The sequence below is a fragment of the Neoarius graeffei genome, chromosome 8 (assembly GCF_027579695.1).
Source record: "Neoarius graeffei isolate fNeoGra1 chromosome 8, fNeoGra1.pri, whole genome shotgun sequence".
NCBI classification, from domain to species: Eukaryota; Metazoa; Chordata; class Actinopteri; order Siluriformes; family Ariidae; genus Neoarius; species Neoarius graeffei.
The window spans coordinates 32,145,759-32,168,201 of record NC_083576.1 but is presented as its reverse complement, the minus strand read 5'-3'; the positions used below and the strand labels follow the sequence as shown (position 1 = coordinate 32,168,201).

The following is a 22,443-nucleotide window of genomic DNA, read 5'->3' as shown; positions in this document are numbered from 1 at the left end:
GGGGGGGGGGGGGGGGGGGGGAGGTGTCTTTCAGTCTTTGGTTGTCCAGCTTCAGCAAATCTGTGCATATGATTGCCTCAGATTCTTGTATGACAGGACTGAAACCCAATGTGATTTTTGGTTATTGTAGCCCATCCACTCCAAGGTTTGATGTGGTGTGTTCTGATATGCTTTGCTGCTCACTGCACATGTAAAGAATGATTACTTGAAATTCCCAGGATATCAGCAAGTGAAAAAGTGAGTGTACACACTGCTTCCTTATAAAACTGGGTGTCCTTAAAAGGGTAATAAGCAGTTCCGCCATGCAGATGTGACCCCAGGCCCACTTAGAAATATATTTGACGTCATATGTAGAAGGAAAACCAAGGAAAAAAATTTTTAACTTAAGTAAAAAATAAATAAAAATAAAAACAAAAGCCACACCCCACCGAGTTTAACTGCTTTGCTTTTATTTGCATTGCCATCACCAAGAAATAAATAGGGAAATAAACATCACAGAAAAAGGAGGGATGTGAACTTTTGCTTCCTTTGAGATGGTCAGTGAACAAGAATGTGGTTCTGTTCTCTTCATACAACATTTTTTGGAACAAACCATATTGTTTCAAGCTGCAGTGCAGGCAGCAGTTGTACAACACCACACACCAAAAAAAGGCCGGGGGGGGGGGGGGGGGGGGGATGTGCAAGTCTAAATTACTTAGCTTACTGTATGGCACTGATCATATGTTAAGGGACATTTAAAATGTGCCTCATCCTTAAAATGTCAATTTTTATGACCCAACATCTCACTTGTTTTCCCATGATTACACCCAGTTCCTCATCAATCCCAACCAGCCTCATGTTCAGGTCTTCCAAGGAAAAGGTACGGCAAAGTTTCATCTAAAAAAATGGCAAAAGTCTCTAGAAAACCACCCTGGATGCAGTGAAGTCAGCAGATATGAGGAATTCCCCAGGGTGCCATTTCCCTGGCACGCAGGCCCTCTAGTGGATCATGGGAAGAAAAAGAAAGAACAAGTAATCAGAAAATGTACTGAGAAGTACCCCATGGCACACAATAATAAAAGTTTTAAAAGGTCCTTTCTGATGCGTTAGACTAAGACCTCAGTGAAGGCTTTTGTGTGAGAATAATTGTAAGGACAAAAATTCATATTAAGCCTGAGGCCTCCTTCCTTTCTTATATTTCATAAATAACCATGAAGACTTCCTTTCTGCTCACAGCATTGTGCAGAGCAGGGGAGAACCACCCCTTTCAAAGTCAGCTTTAAAAAGCACCAATTAATATCCAATTACGGCAACCATAAGGAATGAAGCAGCTAAAATCTGGCTCCATGAGGGGACAGATCGAGTACAAAAGGACAATTACTAGTGCATTTCAAACACTTGGCATATTGTGAAAAGTTCAATATTTCCCCATCAGTTATTTAAGAAAGTGAAAATTTAATATATTCGACTCATTACACGTAAACTGTTTCAAGCATTTTGCAATTTTGATAATTACAGCCTACAGTGGGGGAGGGGAGAAAAAACCCCACCCCACACAGTTTGAGTAAAACAGTATAAATACCATGCATCTCTCAGTCATCCAGAAGAGAATCTTTAGGGGTGTTCACACGGCAACTTTTACTCCGGTGTAGCACCAGGGCTGCCCCGGTAGAGCGTTCACACGGTACAAAGTTATACCGGTGTAGCCCCTGAAAGCTGCTTAAACCGGTGCAAATCTAACCCTGCTCGGGAGGTGGTTTAAGAAATTTACTCCGGAGTAAATGCTAGCTTGCGGGGCAGCACCGATATAAAATGGGACGTCTGAACGCTACAGGGGTAGACTCGCTACGCGTGAGGAGAGTTGATTACATACGGGCATTGCATAACTTGCATCCTGGTATTTTGCGCTTCCAAAATGGCGAATATCAACAACAACATAACTGCGTGTCTTCCAGTGTTGCCAGATTTGGCAGTTTTAAGTGCATTTTGGCGGATTTGAACATATTTCGGGCTGGAAAACGTCAGCAATATCTGGCAACACTGGTGTCTTCATCCACGTTGTTTTCCCGGCGCTTGGTGATGCCATGACAACCGGGAAAAAGAAGTACATTTTCACGCATGCGCATATTTCATTTCCGCATTATTACTATCGGAAATGATAGTAATAATGATAGGAAATGATAGTAATAAAAGGAAATATCAAAACTTTATTACTATCAAAGGAAATGATAGTAATAAAGTTTTTGCTACTATAACACGGTCGCAGAAACTGCCGTGTGACCGCAAGCGGGGCTGCACCGGTGCTAACACGCTTCTCTCTAGTAAGCAGGGTTGTGACGTGTGAACGCTGCACAAAATTTACACCGGTGTAAGATATATCGCAACAAAATACATCGGTGCAGCATCGATGCAAATATGTGCCGTGTGAACACCCTATTTGATACCCTCCACAAAGAGGGTAAGCCACAGAAGGTAGTTGCTGAAGAGGCTGGCTGGAAAAGGTGCACAAGCAACAGGGATGATCGCAGCCTTGAGGGGACTGTTAAAAAAGTTGATTCAAGAACTTGGGAGAGCTTCACAAGGAGTGAACTGAGGCTGGTGTCCGTGCAGCAAGAGCCATCATGCACAGACATCTTCAGAAAAGGGAGCACATTCCTAATATCAAGCCACTCCTGAACCAGAGACAATGTCAGAAGCATCTTACCTGGGCTAAGAAGAGAAAGAACTGGACTGTTGCTCAGTGGTCCAAAGTCCTCTTTACAGATGAAAAGTAAATTTTTCATTTCATTTGGAAATCAAGATCCTACAGTCTTGAGGAAGAGTGGAGAGGCACAGAATCCAGGGCCTTTGAAGCCTAGTGTGAAGTTTCCACAGTCAAGTTTATTTGTATAACGCTTAACAGCAGACATGGTCACAAAGCAGCTTTACAGAAAATTAAAAAAAGAAAGCCTTTCAGCAGGAGCTAATTTTATCCTTAATTTATCCTCAAGGAGCAAGCCTGTGGCAAGGAGGGAGAGAAGGAGGAGAAAAAAAAAACCCTCAGAAGACATGAAGAAACTTCAAGAGGAACCAGACTCAAAAGGGAACCCCATCCTTATTTGGGTGATAATGGATAGCATGATTGTAAATAACTCGTTTCTATAACTGTCCTATAGGGTCAAAGTATAACTGTAAAACCAGGAAATTCATTATAGTTTTAACATGAAGTCTGTTTTGTTAAAAAGTTATAAAAACTGTTCACTGATTGAAAATTGATGAGCAGTCTGTGATTATTTGGGGTCCCAGGTCATCTCAAGTCCAAAGTCAATGCAGCCATCTACCAGGAGATTTTAGAGCAGTTCATGCTTCCATCTGCTGGCAAGCTTTATGGAGATGCTGATTTCCTTTTCCAGCAGGACTTGGCACCTGCCCACAAGTACTACCAAATGGTTTGCCAACCATGATATTACTGCACCCGACTGGCCAGCCAACATGTCTGGCCTGAACCCCACAGAGAATCTATGAAGCACTGACGAAGATTAGAAGAGACACCTGACTTTGCATTGATGCAGTAATTTGTGGTAAAGGAGCCCCAACCAAGTATTGAGTGTATAAACATACTTCTCAGAAATTGGACATTTCTGTACTGTAAATCCTTTTTTGATTGATCTTTGGAAATATTCTGATAATTTGAAATACTGAATTTCCAATTTATGAGCTGTAAGCCACAGTAAATCAAAATTAAAACAAAAAAGGCTTGAAATATTTTCCCTTTACGTGTAATGAATACAGAATATGAAATGTTTACCTTTTTGAAATAAATTGTGGGAAAAAATTAATTTCAATATTCTAATTGTTTGAGATGCACTAGTATACATTCCTTCATTATTTAGAAAACATTACATGAGTCACTCCCACTATAGAAATTGTGACAGGACACGAGTACACAGGACAACCCAAAACATGTTTACTTACATACTTTCTAAATGTACAATTTATATGGCAAGAAAGCAATATGGCAAATGACACCATTACACAAGATATGTTGATGGTGACAGACCTGCTGTATTATTTACATTGTGTTGCATTTTTCCAAATCTACAACCCCAAAATCAGAAAAAGTTGGGACAGTATGTTAATTGAAATTAAAACTGAAAACAACGATTTGTAAGTAATCTTTGACTTATATTGCATTCAAAACAATACAGCACAACATTTGATGTTTTACCTTATGACATGCTGTTTTTTCCCCCCAAAAAATAAACACTTGAATTTTGACTCTTGCAACACGTTACTTAAAATAAATAAATAAATAAATAAATAAATAGGGATGGTGAAGCATTTACAACTTTGTAACGCTGCCATTCCTTCGAACACTTAAGATATTTAGGGACTGAAGACACCAAGCAATGAATTATTTTGGGTGTTATTTTGTCCATTTCTTCCAGCAAACAGGTCTTAAGGTGTGCAACAATAGGGGTCACTCATTTTCTGTTGCAAAATTCACCCCACATTCTGTATTGGGGACAGACTGGACTGGCACTCACTTCTTCCACAGCCATGCTTTTGTAATGTGTACAGAATGCGGTTTTGCATCGTCTTGTTGAAATCTCCCTGGCAAAGGGGTCATCGTGAAGGCAGCACATGTTGCTCCAAAATCTCAATTAACTTTTCTGCATTAATGCTGCCATCACATAAGTTACCTTTGCCAAAGGCACCGACAACCCCATACCATGACACACCCTGGCTTTTGGATTTGTTGCTAGTAACAGTCTGGATGGTCCTTTTCGTCTTTGGTTTGGAGTACATGGCGTCAATTTCTTACAAAAACAGACCTGAAAATACTGACTTGTCTGACCACAATATGGTGGTCCATCCCAGATGTCTCTGAACCCAGAGAAGTCAACAGTGCCTCTGGACACAGTTACCATAAGGCTTCCTTTCTGCACAGTAAAATTTTACCTGGTGTTTGTGGATGCAACTCTGTATTGTAATGCTTGACAAAGGTTTGCCAAAGTCATCCTGAGCCCATGTGGTTGTATCAGCTATAAATGAATGACAGTTCTCAATGCAGTGCCGCCTGAGGGATCAGAGATCATGGATGTTCAGCTTAGGCTTCCATCCTTGCCCTTTACGCGTCAAAATTCCTCCAGAGTCCTTGAATTGTTTAATGAGGTTATGTACTATTGAGGGTGAAATATGCAAATCCCTTCATATCTTTGACAAAGATCGTTTTTCAATATTTCAATAATTTTCCTCACACATTTGACAACAACCTGAAGGTTTTTGGACCAGCTTTGCTCCTCAAAGACTAGGCCTTCCCTGGATACTGATTTTGTACCAAATCATGATTACAATCACCTGTTGACATCACTGGTTTCAAATCATATTATGGCAGATATCCCAAGTCTCCCGGAAGTTCCGGGAGTCTCCTGCATATTGATAGCAGCTCTCTGATGCCCACAAGTTACATACAATCTCACGGAATCTAGAGTAAGCTTCATCCCGAACCTATCAGCCAGTCAGTGCATAGAGCAGGAAGAGCATCAGCTGCTCCAGCCATTTTCTGGAACCCAGGAAATTAATACATGGTACAATTTTTTTTTTTTAACTGATATGGTGTTCAACTTTCACAGTTATGATAAAGCAGTGTCAGTTTAAAAAAAAAAAAAAAAAAAAAAAAAAGCAGTAAAGCAATGTTCTGTGGTGAAATATCTATCCTGGTCATCCTTCCTTATTTATGGGGGGCAGGGTGTCCAGATTCAATCAGTAAGGAGCTTAATATATGGCACATTGTAGTTATCATATTTGATGGGTTGGGGTCCGCCAAGTCCCCAAGTAAGGGAGTCAGCTATGAATCGGAGTGAACGGAGTGAATTCAGGTATTGTTCATCTCCAAAAGGCCACCCCCAAAATCCACCAGAATGCAGGAAATCAACCAAATCCAAAAATTTCTGGGGGAGTACCCCCGTACCCCCTGGCAATGCATTTGCTCCCCCCAAATAAATAAATTAAAAAAAAAAAAAAAAAGGGGTGTTCGTTCCCCAAAAGGGGGGAGGGAGGGACCTCCCTGAAATGAATTTGGTCAGGTTGGGATGTCTGTTATTGAAATGTTTTACCTCATTACTAGCCTCAAATTGCCCACATCCCAACTTTTTTTGAAAAGCAAGAATGAATGCATTTTAACAAATGAAGTTGACCAGACAAGAAGTGAAATATCTTGGGTTCATACTGTCTGCAAAGAGGTGCAAGTCAAAGTAAATTCAGAAGTCACTCCTGTTGAGCAGCTGAAGTCTTGTCAAGCAAGAACAAATTTCAATTGCAAAACTAACAATTAATATCCTCAGATCCCATATGATTAAAAAGAGTGTTAAAGGTGGACTGCGTTTCAGATTTTTCAAGTGCAAGTCATAAAACGAATTTTCCCCAACACCCAATTATTTTGTGTTTAGTGGACCGAACGCTACTGAATTTGAATCACAGACTTCCAATTTTATTGTTATTTTTTAATAGAGCAATTAATGAATTTAGGGCCATGTTGCCCAAAATTCTCTGCTACTTTTTCCTGCTTCAGCATGACCCAATTCAAGATACTACATCATGCATCACATGGTGGGCTTTCCCCAATCATGCAAGGCATTGTGGGATACAAATTTGAAATCAGAGAGAAAAATGGAGGACATGAGTGTGCGAATGAAACGTAAAAGACCAACTACAGTAATGGAAAGTGGGGGGGGGGGGGGGGGGGGGGGAATTATATTGCGAAGGAAAGGAAACAGGACCAAACGAGCAAATGTCGGCAGTCAGTGAGCACCTCTGTGTGATCAGCTGTTCGTTTAGCGACAAAATGATCTATCAGTAACGCAAACACTGGAGGCCAGCTGCCGTAAAACCAAAAAGAAGGTAAACCTGCGCATGCACACACAGACTTCCTCGGTCTGCTTGACTGTGCAAAGTGAGCAATTTCATGCATATTTGGTAGGGAATCCCCTCAAATTACATAACTTCCCAGCCACAGAATGGCCTGTTTGAGTTATTACAGAAATAAACATCATAATGACCAAATTTCATGAAATTAAAAAGGCTGTCTAGCTTTAAAAGGAAAGGTAATACAACAATGGTAATAATGCCTCTATCCCAACCTTTTTATTTAATTTATTTAAGTATGTTGCAGGTATCAAATTCTAATTTCGCCTATATTCACAAACCACAGTCAAGTTGGTCAGTAAAACTACTGAAAATCTTTTCTTTGTACTTTTGTCAGGTAAATTAAAAGGGTTCACATGAATTGACCCAAAAAAAAAAAATCTCTAATGCATTTTGGAAAATATCCCAACTTTTCTGGAAATGAGGTTAGTAGTTTAACCCAACAAGTTACTTGATTCAAAAAGCTTTGCTACTCATTGCCCTAAACTGCAGGACAAGAGTTGCATTTTGAAGCGAGAAAATGTTTGTCTCAGACTAATCATTCATTAGTTAAATACGTGATACAGCCAGATAAAGAGGTAAGGTCAGAGAAATTAGTACAGTTAGCATGGAGGGTTCAAGAACTGTTTAACATTCCCACAAAAATGACTTACATTAAATAACTTGTCACGAGTCCATCAGTAGCGCACCGTAAAGGAGTTTGTGTGCAGACATGTCAAATTAGTTTTTATGATGACGTGACCTAGCACTCCATAGCATGCTTCATAATACACTCCAACTAACTGATAAGGAAGTTATTTTTGATTATCGATTTTGTCGATTAGTTGTTGTAGCCCTACAGCAATGACACTGCAAATGCTGCATCATTTCCCGTCTTAGCATAGCTTCAGCTGAAAAATCAGAAAATGTAGTTTTCTAGTGTCTCCCACATCACTGTAGGAAGATATTTAAAATAATAATTTTAATAATAATAATAATAATAATAATAATAATAATAATAAAAAAACTAACAAAAGTGACAACTAAATGATGGCACCTCCGCCTATAGTTGCTGATCCACAGAAAAGTAAACTAATTATGGCATATTCCGATTGGCTTACCTGAGGAGAGGGTTTAGATGTCTAACGCATGCGCATGTGCAAGCTGTGCTTGGGGCCGTCCACCCTCTCCAGCTTTTCAAAATGCTTCCTGGCATTACGAATGTTGATGAGGGTCGCAGCAGAGGCTAGATGCAGAAGAAAATCAGGATAGAGAAAGAGAAAAGAATGAATAACTAAATCCAAAACCTAGCACTCTACCATTGCTGCAACCACAACAAACAAAAAAATTACTTGCGATTTAAAATGTCTAAATCAAAGTGAACAGATTTTCACTTACGTATGGAAGGGTCAGACATGATCACCATGACATAGGTGTTGGAGGTGAACACATCAATAAAAGCAGCAAAGTTGGAGTTACGCACTTCCATGCTCTGGAAGGAAGCAGCCAATTTACTGTGGGATTACAGAAAAACTAAATGAGTCTGGTATCAAAACCATTAGTGTGTGTTTGCTGCAGTGAAAGCAAATAAGAATGAAAAGCCAAAGCAGACACCTGCAGCTCAACTTAAACTGTTTAATAATGTTGCTGATCTTCTCAAAGCGGTGCGCATCTCGTTGCTCCTTACACTGATAGTGAGAGATCACCTGAGAAGTAAGGACAAAATGTAGGAAAGAAGTTTAAGTGAAAGAACACTGGTTCCATGCTAGCCTGTCACAGACACACACGACTCTTTTCACCAGATTTTTTTTTTTTTTGTGACTCCATACATACTTACCAGAAAGGTGGCTCTTTCAAAAAGCAGAACCTCATCTGCCTCAATGATCTGGGCAAAATTGCGCAAGTTAGATTCGAGCTGCTGGACATTTGGGATTAACTGATAGACAATGCTGGACCACGCCTGCACACAAAATCAATCATAATGACACAAAGGTAGTGGACATCTCAGTCTAATTATACATGCTCACAGCTCAGGTAATCAGCAGACCTGCAAGCAAGCAACAAAAATAGTCAGTACAGGAAAAGCTTATGTAATGGAGCAATAGATTAACTGTCTTAGCAGTAAAGGCTTTGTTGATGTGATGTTTGTGCTCCAGCATACTGCAAGACTATGATAAAGTGCACGATCGATAGATAGATCGATCGATTGATAGATAACTTGTATTTAAAAAAAAAAAAAAAAAACACACCCCCCACTACACACTTTGCTAGAGCAGTGGTTCTCAGACAGGGACTAATAAATCCCTTCAAAGCACGTTCATTTGCAACCCCGATTCCAAAAAAGTTGGGACAAAGTACAAATTGTAAATAAAAACGGAATGCAATAATTTACAAATCTCAAAAACTGATATTATATTCACAGTAGAACATAGACAACATATCAAATGTCGAAAGTGAGACATTTTGAAATTTCATGCCAGCAACACATCTCAAAAAGTTGGGACAGGGGCAATAAGAGGCTGGAAAAGTTAAAGGTACAAAAAAGGAACAGCTGGAGGACCAAATTGCAACTCATTAGGTCAATTGGCAATAGGTCATCAACATGACTGGGTATAAAAAGAGCATCTTGGAGTGGCAGCGGCTCTCAGAAGTAAAGATGGGAAGAGGATCACCAATCCCCCTAATTCTGCGCCGACAAATAGTGGAGCAATATCAGAAAGGAGTTCGACAGTGTAAAATTGCAAAGAGTTTGAACATATCATCTACAGTGCATAATATCATCAAAAGATTCAGAGAATCTGGAAGAATCTGTGCGTAAGGGTCAAGGCCGGAAAACCATACTGGGTGCCCGTGATCTTCGGGCCCTTAGACGGAACTGCATCACATACAGGCATGCTTCTGTATTGGAAAATCACAAAATGGGCTCAGGAATATTTCCAGAGAACATTATCTGTGAACACAATTCACCGCGCCATCCGCCGTTGCCAGCTAAAATGCTATAGTTCAAAGAAGCCGTATCTAAACATGATCCAGAAGCGCAGACGTCTTCTCTGGGACAAGGCTCATTTAAAATGGACTGTGGCAAAGTGGAAAACTGTTCTGTGGTCAGACGAATCAAAATTTGAAGTTCTTTATGGAAATCAGGGACATCGTGTCATTCGGACTAAAGAGGAGAAGGACGACCCAAGTTGTTATCAGCACTCAGTTCAGAAGCCTGCATCTCTGATGGTATGGGGTTGCATTAGTGCATGTGGCATGGGCAGCTTACACATCTGGAAAGACACCATCAATGCTGAAAGGTATATCCAGATTCTAGAGCAACATATGCTCCCATCCAGATGACGTCTCTTTCAAGGAAGACCTTGCATTTTCCAACATGACAATGCCAAACCACATACTGCATCAATTACAGCATCATGGCTGCGTAGAAGGGTCCGGGTACTGAACTGGCCAGCCTGCAGTCCAGATCTTTCACCCGTAGAAAACATTTGGCGCATCATAAAACGGAAGATACGACAAAAAAAAAAGACCCAAGACAGTTGAGCAACTAGAATCCTACATTAGACAAGAATGGGTTAACATTCCTATCCCTAAACTTGAGCAACTTGTCTCCTCAGTCCCCAGACGTTTACAGACTGTTATAAAAGAGAAAAGGGGATGTCTCACAGTGGTAAACATGGTCTTGTCCCAACTTTTTTGAGATGTGTTGTCATGAAATTTTTAAAAAAATCACCTAATTTTTCTCTTTAAATGATACATTTTCTCAGTTTAAACATTTGATGTCATCTATGTTCTATTCTGAATAAAATATGGAATTTTGAAACTTCCACATCATTGCATTCCGTTTTTATTTACAATTTGTACTTTGTCCCAACTTTTTTGGATTTGGGGTTGTATATTAATTGTGTAGTCCAATTATTTAATATGCTTACTAAAGACAAATGTGTACCATCACGGACAAAAACTGAGCTTTTATTTCCTTTCCACTCATCCCAAACCAGCTGCAGGTACATTCAAAAGGTTTTCAATTATTTTCCTTACTTTGATTAAAACTCCGTTTATATACACAAGTTCACATGAGTCACTCATGTTTAAAATGTTATAGTGATCAAACTTCAAAAATCACAGTCATTCAATCCAACACATGATCTTACAACTCTGATTCATGAACTACACACTGATAAACAGTGTTACCTTATAAAGTGTCTCATCCCAAATGGAGGTTCTGAAGCAGGTACATAACAGTGGGCGGGAAAGCCTCTTCAGGTCTTCCTCACGTTCTTTAAAGATCTGCATTAATACACAGTATTAAACATGTTCAGAAAGTTGTATTGATAGTAAACAGGCTGATAATGTCACGAAGTTCATTGAAGACCGTGATAAACATGAGATAAATAGCTAGGACTGGGTAATATGATGCCATAACAATAGTGTGATAAACTGTCACAATACACTTTGATTATAATGCTGAGATTGCAGTATCTTTAGAACATTGTTTTGCTTGCATAACACAATCAAATTGAAAGCAGATCAGATATTAGGTTTTAGGAATTTACTTATCTTTTAAGAAACATTTGTAGAGTTTAAAATTTTATAACTACCCCTTTACACGGTTACATTTTTAAAATTATTCTTACTGGTATTTTTACAATTTATAGAGACAACTTTCTAACCAAATCTCTCTGATCTTCCTGAACCAGGTCCATTTTGTGCACCAAGCAGAAGACTTTAGCATCAGGTGAATTTTGAAGGATGGCTTCCAAACAGGACTGGTAGTAATGCATATCCTTCTCCAACTCTCTGCTCTCCACATCGAACACGTATATCAGCACCTCCACGTTCCGGAAGATGTTATCTCTCTGACTGGTGAAATAGTTCTCCATGAAGGTATCCTGCCTAAAGAGAAAAATCTGCAAGTAAATAAATGAAAACTGTGCGGCTGCATACTGAACATCTCATGTTTCTAAGTAGTCTTCATATTATCTTGAAACAGACAAACAGCATCAAGGCACTCACCCTCCACAGTCCCACAGGTTCAGCACCAGATTGCCCAGAAAGCGCACATGGGAGTGCTCCACATCAACTGCAAACAGAATTCCCATGCTTTGGTTAATTGCACCATTATAAACTCCTGCTGTACCTGAACCTGCTTCAAAACTGAAAACTCCACAGATAGAGTCCACAAATGGTGCTCGCGATGTGACCTACTGTTTTGTCAACATTTGTGAACTCCATCTGTGGGGTTTTCAGTTTTTGAAGCAGGTTCAGGTACAACAGGAGTTTATAATGGTGCAATACCTTTCTGTCCTCATTCTTAAAATGCATGAGTTTTTCTATCTTGTGCAAGTCAGAGAAAACCTGCCAAATATCACTCCATCTGAATTCTGGCAAATGGCCAAAAACTAAACAGGTTTTGACCATTTTCTTTCCTTTTGACACACGTGTTCAGCAACAGTGCTTTAAGAACACTTTTGTGTTCAGCATATAAGAGACATTTTCACACTTACAAATGTACATAAAATATTTTATTATTGTAAGGAATAAATATGACCGCCTGTGTCGTTATCAGAAATGAAGTGGATTACTTTTTGCACTGCTATTCCACTTACACCACAGTGATCAGCTAGTCATTGCAATTTTCAGGTCTCCACCACTAAGCAGTGGAGGCATAATATTTTCAGGTTGTCCACCTGTCAGTTTGAGTTTCTCATCAATGCAATATAACAAGAATGAGTGGTTGAATGTTTAGAGGATTTATCCTCTAAACATTTATCCTCATTATTTCTTCAATGGCTTACTTCCTGTTTGAAGGATATTTTAAAGGTGGTGTCTGGCATACAAAATTAGTAACAAGATGGATCTGGCTTGTTGGCAGCAGAAGCATCCCTACTGACGCCATTGGTGTTGAGTTCTACTTGTCTCTTATTTACTTGTGTTAATGCTTTTTAACTATTTATTGTTACATGCAATATTATAGAACATCTGCCAGACAAGTCCTCTTATCCCTTATGTTATAGCTATAAAACAGCCATTCCCTCACCAGCTCCCCCCATGAAGCAAGTCCTAAGTGAATAGATTTCATTTCTCACTCACACATTTTTTTACACACATACACATATACACACACACACACACATATATATCAAGGTCACAGAATTGTCTCTGAAAATTGTACAGTATCAATGACCATCAATGAAGCATGTTTCATTGATCACCACGTCTCGATTTGGCTCTCAGACTTCCATTACATCCCTGTGGATAAACTGTAACAACCTACAGAAACAGTAACATGCTGTTACATAAAACTAAACCACATCACATTCGCCCCATCATCCAGAGATCCAAGTTCGAATCCTGATGATGCCACAGCCATCCATGGCCAGAAGCCCAGGAGACCAAAATTGGCCTGTCTCAATGAGGGGTAGAGGGAGATCAATTACAGCAACACAAGCCAATCTTAGGCAGATGTGAGCTCATGCATATGGGAGTAGGCAAATAGCACTTTCCTTTAAGTGCGTTACACCAGAGTTCTCAACATTTTCTACTTTAAGGCCCACCTACTCATACTTGTAACAAGTCGGAGCCCATTAAAAAAAAAAAAAAGATCCCCAATTATTTTGTCTCATCTGTTCTATTAGAATCTAATAAGCCATTGTAAAATGTATTAACAGAATGCAACATCACTCCGTTACAGATGGGAGCCCAGGAATTAAATAAATGCAATAAAAACAATATGTTTTTAATTGCAATTATTGTATTTAAAACTGTATGGATGTGCCAGAAGCCAAACCATGCATGCAGGGCATTCTCAGTCAAAAGGGATTAACGATCCAAAAATGGAGTCTGATTGATTAACAAGAACTTATTGCCATGTTTGTGTACAGCAAACAAGCAAGTTATTAAAACCAAGAAGTACGGGTCACGTGATGCATTTGGCGCGAGAGGTTCGTTTCTGTTGCCCTCCTGCTCCAAAGGCCAAAAATCTTTAATTATAACTGATTAAACCACAGGCATTTATAGTATTTTACCAGAAAGCATGTCTGGAACTGAAGGGAACACAAACCAGCAAGAAACTACTAGAAGGAAAACGCGTATTGACAAGAAAACACAGTCGGCTAATCCTGATTCTGGTGCCTATGATGGCAATGCTGAGGACAGCGCTCCTAACACCATTGCTCAAAATGTCACGGAGAAGATTAGCGCCTTGATGGAGCTGAAATTCGCCGAGTTAGTCTTCCTTGCACAGTTTGAATGGCCGCATCAAAGAAAATACCAATAGGATAACAGATGCAGAGAGTCGGATCTCAGAGTGTGATGATCGTACAAGTTCTCTGGAGAGTAAAGTTGCCGAACTTGAACAAAAAGTTAAGTCCCTAACCAACCAAGCTGAAGACACTAAAAACCGAAGTCGCAGGGACAATTTACGCATCATTGGCCTCAAAGAAGGTATGGAAGGGACATGGAGTCAAATTTTTTGAATCGTGGCTACCTGAAATGGGCTTGGAAACAAAGCATGGGTCTATAAAGGTTGATGGAGCTCACAGAGCCCTTGGGCCACGAAAGAAAAACTGTGTCAGACTTGTTATTCTAAAATTGCACAACTACAACGACAAGCAGAAGATCCTTCCAGCCAGGGCTCGAAATTAACTTTTTTTCTGTGTGTCCCCCAGTGGTCCCAAATTCTGTGTTGTATTGTCCCGAATGGAAGCAATAGTGTCCCCATTTTTTTCCTCTCTGAAATAACCAGTGGTTAATATTATCATATGAAGTTACTATTATATTTGTAACTATGCGATTTTGAACCCTTTATATCATTTTTACAATAAGTCACAAGACACAAGCGACACATGTCCTATACATCATCTACTTCAAAATTAGTTATTGCATTTTCAGTTTATTAAACTTTGGCGATCTCACTGTATGAATAGATACCTGTTTATTTAAAGGGGCCAACTAGCTCATTCAGAAAATGTTTCAACTCCCTACATCTGCAGTACACTTTAGTTGAAAATAAGACTCCTTTTATGTTCATTTCATCTACTTATACCTTGAATATCTGTTGGCACTTATAAGGCCAACTTATAATTTTCACCATTACCGTTATCCATTTTATGAACTTTCCGTTATCCATTTTATGAACTTTCCGTTATCCATTTTATGAACTTTCCGTTATCCATTTTATGAACTTTCCGTTATCCATTTTATCCATTTTTTCCGTTATCCAGCCACATCATTCCTGTTGTATTTTATAACGTGTCTAACAGTGTTCATTAAGTTCATTCAGTTGCTCGCGTTGCCTGCAGAGCAGGCGATGACACTTTGGATCCTGAAGGTCCCGGAGACGTTATGTCTGGGCTTTCAGTTTCTTCCCCGCGGTCGGTCCGCTTCAACCACTTCAGCATTTTTGTTCTGGCAAGAGTCGGCGCAGCGTGTGCGGTAGCAATTCCATTCCAAGTCCATATAATGCGGACTCCGGCCGAAGATTCTAGAACAGAATGCGCTGCTCTGTAGCCTACGGATGCAGGTGCATCGAAAGTGTAGCTACTATGTATTTTTCGCTGTTAACGTTTTAAAATTAAAATTGACAAATTAGGTGAATGTCTACGTATGGTTTACGGCTTTGTAAATAATATTAATGTAGAACTTTTTTTCTAGATCTATTTTTTTCCATTGTCCCGGGATTGTCCCAGATATAATAATTTTGTGTCCCGATGACATTTTTTATGGTCCCCGGGACGTCGGGACACCGTTAGTTTCGAGCGCTGCTTCCAGCCATCAGAGAAAAGAACGAAATCTATCAGGGGAATAAGGCTTACATCCGACAGGACTTATCTCGAGTGAGGGAGGCTAGGCACCAGTTCAACGCCACATGTGAACAACTTATCCAGACAGGAATACAGTTCCAAATGCTCTATCCATCCACTCTGTGGTCCACCCTCAATGGCGAGGCCCACTCCTTCAAGTCTCCTAAAGATACGGACAAATTTCTGACCAGGTCTGGATCCGATTGACTACTAGGCTATTGATTGTAGAACCGACTTAGGCTACCCTTTTGTTTCAATCCTCATCTAGGCTAGCCCATAAGGAATGTCATTCTATATGGCGTTTGCGAATTTAATTTGCCTGCAAGACACCAGTTTTATTTTTTGGTAGGCTACTTGCTACCTTTTTTTTTTTGGTTTGTTTGTTTGTTATTTTCATATTGGTCCAAGTCGAATCTATTTACTGGATATAAGGACTTGCTCAAAGACTGTGGAGATTCCTCATTTTTTCTTTGCAAGTAATTGCAATTAGTCTACATTTGTGGTGCCATTTTTGTTTAAGTCAGGAAATTGACTTGACTGATTTTTGTTATGGGGCTACATACAGTATTTCTCTTCTTATAGCCTACATGCATTGCTTAATTACTTTTTTAATCCTGAAAGGGGTTTTCAATGCGCCAATTGGCCGATTTGGGGGGGGGGGGGGATTGTGCATTACAGGAATGGAATTACCTCTGCTTATGTTTTGTTCTCACTTATTGATGGAGGGACACCTCTTAGCTTCACTTGTCCCAAGTCACTGAATGCCATGTTATGGCTGTTTTTTCTTTCTGTTCTGGGTGGGGTTTGTTTTTTTTTTGGATATATTCCATTGTTTGGGGATGGACCTTTAGAAACAGCTTTATTCATTGTATTATTTTTCAGTAATTCTGTGAATTATGCTCCTGCCATTAAGCTATATCTGATTTCATCTTCAACCTATCTACCTATGGTTTCTTCTTACTCAGATACCAATTCCACAGTACTCAACACAGTTAAATGAGTGACATCAAAATTGCATCTCTTAATGTGAAGGGCATCAATCATGTTATCAAACATCAGAAAATACTCTCCTTCCTGAAAAGGGAGAAATGTCAGTTAGCTTTTCTTCAGGAGACTCACTTGCCTGATTTAGAACATGCTAAATTGAGGAGGGGCTGGGTGGGACAGGTGTTTTACTCTTCACATAACTCCAGAAGCAGAGGGGTTGATGTTCTTTTACATCGTAGCTTGCCTTTTACCCTTGATAAAACCATAACTGACAAAGAAGGTCGCTATGTACTTCTGTCTGGGTATTTAATTGGCGAGCATGTTGGTTTTGGATGCATATACGCCCCTACTGCTTATGAAGCATCTTTTTTTCCGCAGCTTCTCTCAGACCTGGCTTCACTTTCCTCTTCATACATGGTCATAGGAGGTGACTTCAACTGTGTACTTAACCCTAACATTGATGTTTCACCTCCTTGTTCTGCTCCATCAAGGAAGAGCACCAAATTGCTTGAATTAAGGATTTAGACTTGTATGATCTCTGGAAAACATTGCACCCTTTGGATAAAGATTACACTTTTTTTTTTCTATCCCAAACCAAGTTTTTTCTAGATCAGGCCACACCAATTTAATTAGTTGGTTCTCGGATTTTTTCAGGAAAAATATGAAGCGAGTGGGCGAAATAAAAATGTGCTCTGATGGTAAAATTAGCGGTGGAAATAGACCAAACAATACAGGCAAACCAGTAAACAGATAGGCTAAATAAACAATTGAATTACAGTCAATTGAACATCTACAATGCACAGAAAAAAAAAAAAAAAAAGATTTGACCAGGAGTAGGCTACTTCACAAGTCTTTAACAAAAGTGAAAGGGGCGATTTGATTGGTTTTCGACGTCATGTGATCTCATGTCACGTGACCTTTTCTGTTGGCAGGAGTTTGATTTTTTTTTCCTTCATTTTGCATTTTCTTCAAGGGGCGATTCAGAGAACCAACTAATTGAATTGGTGTGGCCTTAGACTACTTTTTCTCATCAAGGTCGGTCCTAAATAGGATAGTAGATTGCACAATTTGTATTCAGTCCATTTCTGACTATTCTCCTATTGCTGTAACCATCTCCCCTCCTTATAGACCCTTTTCAGTCACATGACCTTCGTAAACGCGACCGCCATTTTGGACATGTAGTGGACTTTGGCTCGAATCAGTTTGAATGCGAGGAAGGCGACAAACGAAAAACATAAAAGAAAAAGGAGCGAGATGCAGAAAACACCTTCACTATCCAGCGACGTAGGGCATTTACAGGGCGAGCAGAGGGAGAGATATTTGCAAAAATTGAGGTTAGCAGGCTTAGAGAACGACGTTTACCTGCTTCCACCAGGATTGTTCACTGACGTACGGAAGTACACAAAGCCCTCGTCTTTACCTGACTTCGGCCCACATGATCTGTATACCTATGTCGTTAAAAACCCATCGCCATACACATACACGCCAACGTCCGGAGCAAGCCGGAGCGCGCTGCTTAATTTGAGGGGAACCTCGGCCGGAGCACTCCGGGAGCAAGCCGGCGCGCGCTGCTTAATTTGAGGGGAACCTCGGCCGGAGTGCGCTCCGGAACCTCGGCCGGAGCACTCCGGGAGCAAGCCGGCACGCGCTGCTTAATTTGAGGGGACCCTCGGCCGGAGCACTCCGGGAGCAAGCCGGCGCGTGCTGCTTAATTTGAGGGGAACCTCGGCCGGAGCACTCCGGGAGCAAGCCGGCGTGCGCTGCTTAATTTGAGGGAGAGCAAGCCGGAGCGCGCTCCAGAACCTTGGACGTTGGCTCCGGCAGCTATTTACATTGGATCCGGTATAAATACAGGGGTGATAGCGTTCCGGCGCCGCGCCGGATTTCCGGCGTACCGTAGCTGGGGGAAAAAAAAAAAAAAAAATCTAGTTCGCCCATTGTCCTGTGCCATTCTGAGATGCGCAGATAGACAGTAAAGGGAATTCGCATGATATGGAACTAGTGGGGAAAAAGTGCCGTCACGGCACGAATTAGACCCTCCGAGGGTCTAACTCGTGCCGTGACGGCACTTTTTTCCCCACTAGTTCCATATCATGCGAATTCCCTTTACTGTCTACCTGCGCATCTCAGAATGGCACAGGACAATGGGCGAACTAGATTTTTTTTTTTCCCCCAGACACGGTACGCCGGAAATCCGGCGCGGCGCCGGAACGCTATCACCCCTGTAAATAGCTGCCGGATCATAATTACAGTAAACTAGTAAATACAGTAAAGGAAAAACTTGAGACCGAAAGGTTTTAACAGTCATCCAAATGACTGAACGTAAACATTGCTACAGTAACATACCAGCTACTTGTTGACATTAGCTAGTCAACAATAGCTATTACAGAAGAACAAAGAGGTTACAATGGGTTATTTTAACCTATTTGGTTACACACTCGCCGCCACAGAATGTTAACAGCAGTGTAATGCCTTTTCTGGCTAATTTTATTCGTCTTACCTCCAACAAAGTGGTCACTACACAAGCGTTGGTATGCCGAGGGCCGCCAACCTGTTAATGGCCGCTATCCATCTTCTCCGTCGGGATCCGATAAAATGATAAACCTTGCCTTGTTTGTTGATGGTTACTACATCCAGGTGCACAACAATATAGTGGCATGATGGAAGTCTTGCTGAAAGTAAAAACTTTCTTTGCTGCCGTTCCTCAATGTTGGCTGTGGTAAACTACTGGTAGTACACGTCCAAAATGGCGGCCGCGTTTGTCGTGACGTCACGTGAAAAGGGTCTATAGGGACCCAACCTGCAGATGCTGGCGACTGAATCCTGTTCTGCTACAAAAACGGTGCTTCATTGAATATACTGGCATTAGTCCCTCTACCCTATGGGAATCTGCCAAGGCATATATATGCGGGGCCATTATATATCATACTCTTCAGCAGAGAAGGATGCCATTAAAAAAACAATTGGAACTTGAGAGGGTTGTGCTTGACCTTGAGGCTCAGCTCAGGCTCATATACAGTATCTCCTTGGCAAAACAGTTAGGGGCAGCCCGATCTGCTCTAAATCAGCTGTTAACCCACAAAGCAGAAACACAAATATTCTTTGCGAAACACAGGTTATTTGAATCAGGCAATAAACCTGGCAGGCTACTTGCTCAGCTGGCACGCGGTAAAACTGAGCCAAATTTGATTTCATGTCTAACAGATAAACATGAGTCTAGACACTTCAAATCAGCAGATCTAAATAAAAAGTTATGAGGTTATTCTATGAGGAACTTTATAGCTCAGACTGCACATCCTCTTCAGTAGTCAGATCCAACTTTCTGGATGGAATGGAATTGCCATCTTTGTCTGTTGAACAAAAAGCAGAATTAAGTAGACCGATTTGCAAAGAAGCTCTAGAAACTATCAATGACCTCAAAGGGGGCAAGGCTCCCAGCCCAGATGGTTTTGGTCCTGATTTTTATAAAAGACTTTTAGTAAGGTGTTCGTTAACCCCCTAACTGATATGTTTTTGGATTCTTTTGACAAGGGCTGTCTCCCCCCTACTTTAAATCTCGCCCATATATCTGTTATTCTGAAGAAGGGCAAGCCAGCTGACCAATGTGGGTCCTATAGACCTATTAGTTTAATTTCAGTTGATCGTAAGATACTTTCCAGGCTTCTAGCGAGACATTTGGAGGACTTGCTCCCAGTACTTATAAACCCTGATCAGACTGGTTTTATTCATGGGCACCATTTCCTCAGTAATGTAAGGAGGCTACTGAATATTGTACAGTTTACAACTGAGAAGAAGCAGAAAGCTCTGGCTATCTCCCTTGATGCTGAAAAGGCCTTCAACAGAGTCAAATGGAACTACTTATTTGATATAATGCAGAGATTTGGCTTGGGGGTGACTTTCTTAAATGGACTAGAACTATATAAATCACTCTCCTAAAGCTGCAGTCATAACCAATGGCCTTCAGTCTGAGTGTTTCTGTAGCTAGAGGTGTTCGTCAGGGATGCCCACTTAGTCCTTTACTTTGGAACCACTAGCAGAGCTTATACGGTTGCATGCTGATGTGAGAGGAATTGAGCTGGGTACCAGGGAGCATAAAATCACCCTGTATGCTGATGACGTCATCTTGTTTGTGACATCCCCCAAATCGTCCATCCCAGCTATTATGAGCATATTAAATGAATTCAGCACCATATCCGGATATAAAATTAGTTTTGATAATCAGAAGCCATGCCTCTTGCGCCCTTGAATAACTGATGTTTTGGATGATTTCCCTTTTAGATGGTCAGTTTTTGGTTTTACATACTTGGGAGTTAAGATTTCTCCAGATTTGAGGGAGTTGTGGAAACTTAATTTTGCCCCAGTGTGCGCAGCAGTCAAGAGAGATTTTGAGCGATGACAATTTACCATTGTCATTGTTTGGTCGAATTAGTCTAATCAAAATGCATGCCCTTCCCCGTCTATTATACCCCTTGCAGATGCTTCCTATATATCTATCCAACAAAGAAAGTCAATAGGGACTTGGAAAGGGCAGTCTCAAAGTTTACTTGGCAAGGCAAGAAGCCCAGACAGAGGTTTAAACTGTTACAACTGCCTACAGATACGGGCAGCCTTTCTGTACCCAATTTGATTTTCTACAACTGGGCCTGCCATGCTTGGCATCTTTGGTTATGGCTTCAAACATATATTAGGAACGAGGCATGTGTTGACTCTTGGGTGTGTTTCCCACATTGTCCATGGAGCCTGGTTACCTGTGACATAGTTAGCATTAAATCTGAGATAAAACTTAAATCACATCATTTACAACCCCGATTCCAAAAGTTGGGACAAAGTACAAATTGTAAATAAAAATGGAATGCAATAATTTACAAATCTCAAAAACTGATATTGTATTCACAATAGAACAGATAACATATCAAAATGTCGAAAGTGAGACATTATGAAATTTCATGCCAAATACTGGCTCATTTGAAATTTCATGACAGCAGCACATCTCAAAAAAAGTTGGGACAGGGGCAATAAGAGGTTGGAAAAGTTAAAGGTACAAAAAAGGAACAGCTGGAGGACCAAATTGCAACTCATTAGGTCAACTGGCAAGAAGTCATTAAAATGACTGGGTATAAAAAGGAGCATCTTGGAGTGGCAGCGGCTCTCAGAAGTAAAAATGGGAAGAGGATCACCAATCCCCCCAATTCTGCGCTGACAAATAGTGCAGCAATATCAGATACCCCTTTTCCACCAAATCAGTTCCAGGGCTGGTTCAGGGCCAGTGCTGGTTCACAACTCGTTCAACTTGCGAGCCAGCTGAGAACCAGTTTGCTTTTCCATAGCTCGCAGTGCTAAGGGGAGCCACGTCACTACGTCGCTGTATATGTCAGTTACGTCGCTGTGTTTGCATAAACCTTGGCGCGAACATCAAAGCAACAACACAGAAAAAGAAGCAGTAGCAACAACAACGGATGACATCACGTTTGTACAGCTGCTGCTTCTCATCGCTTAAAAATGGCGACCTTTCGCGGTCTTGCGATTGTTGTTGGTCTTAACAACTCTGCCCCCCCACTGACGTAAGCGGTTCGTTCCTCTGGCCTAGCAAAGAGTTGCTGCTAGCCTGGAACCAGTTTTTCTGGCCCAGAGCCAGTTCTTTGTTCAGTGGAAACAGAAAACCCGGTTCCAAACTAAGCACTGGGCCGAAACCAGCCCTGGAACTGCTTTGGTGGAAAAGGGGCAAGAAAGGAGTTCGACAGTGTAAAATTGCAAAGAGTTTGAACATCTCTATAGTGCACATCATCAA

General features: G+C 40.8%; 1 protein-coding gene across 1 annotated transcript in view; it reads right to left on the bottom strand.

The window, feature by feature from the left end:
• Positions 1-428: 428 nt before the first annotated feature.
• Positions 429-22,443, bottom strand: part of rraga (Ras-related GTP binding A) — a 30,482-nt gene continuing 8,467 nt past the window's right edge. Inside the window, exons 4-11 of the mRNA XM_060927581.1 lie at positions 11,881-11,947; positions 11,538-11,760; positions 11,059-11,154; positions 8,702-8,824; positions 8,479-8,570; positions 8,263-8,378; positions 7,986-8,110; positions 429-978 (exon numbers count right to left, since the gene is read on the bottom strand). Coding sequence (XP_060783564.1) covers positions 8,007-8,110; positions 8,263-8,378; positions 8,479-8,570; positions 8,702-8,824; positions 11,059-11,154; positions 11,538-11,760; positions 11,881-11,947 — 821 coding nt within the window. The 3' untranslated portion in view covers positions 429-978; positions 7,986-8,006. The remainder of the gene's footprint in view (positions 979-7,985; positions 8,111-8,262; positions 8,379-8,478; positions 8,571-8,701; positions 8,825-11,058; positions 11,155-11,537; positions 11,761-11,880; positions 11,948-22,443) is intronic.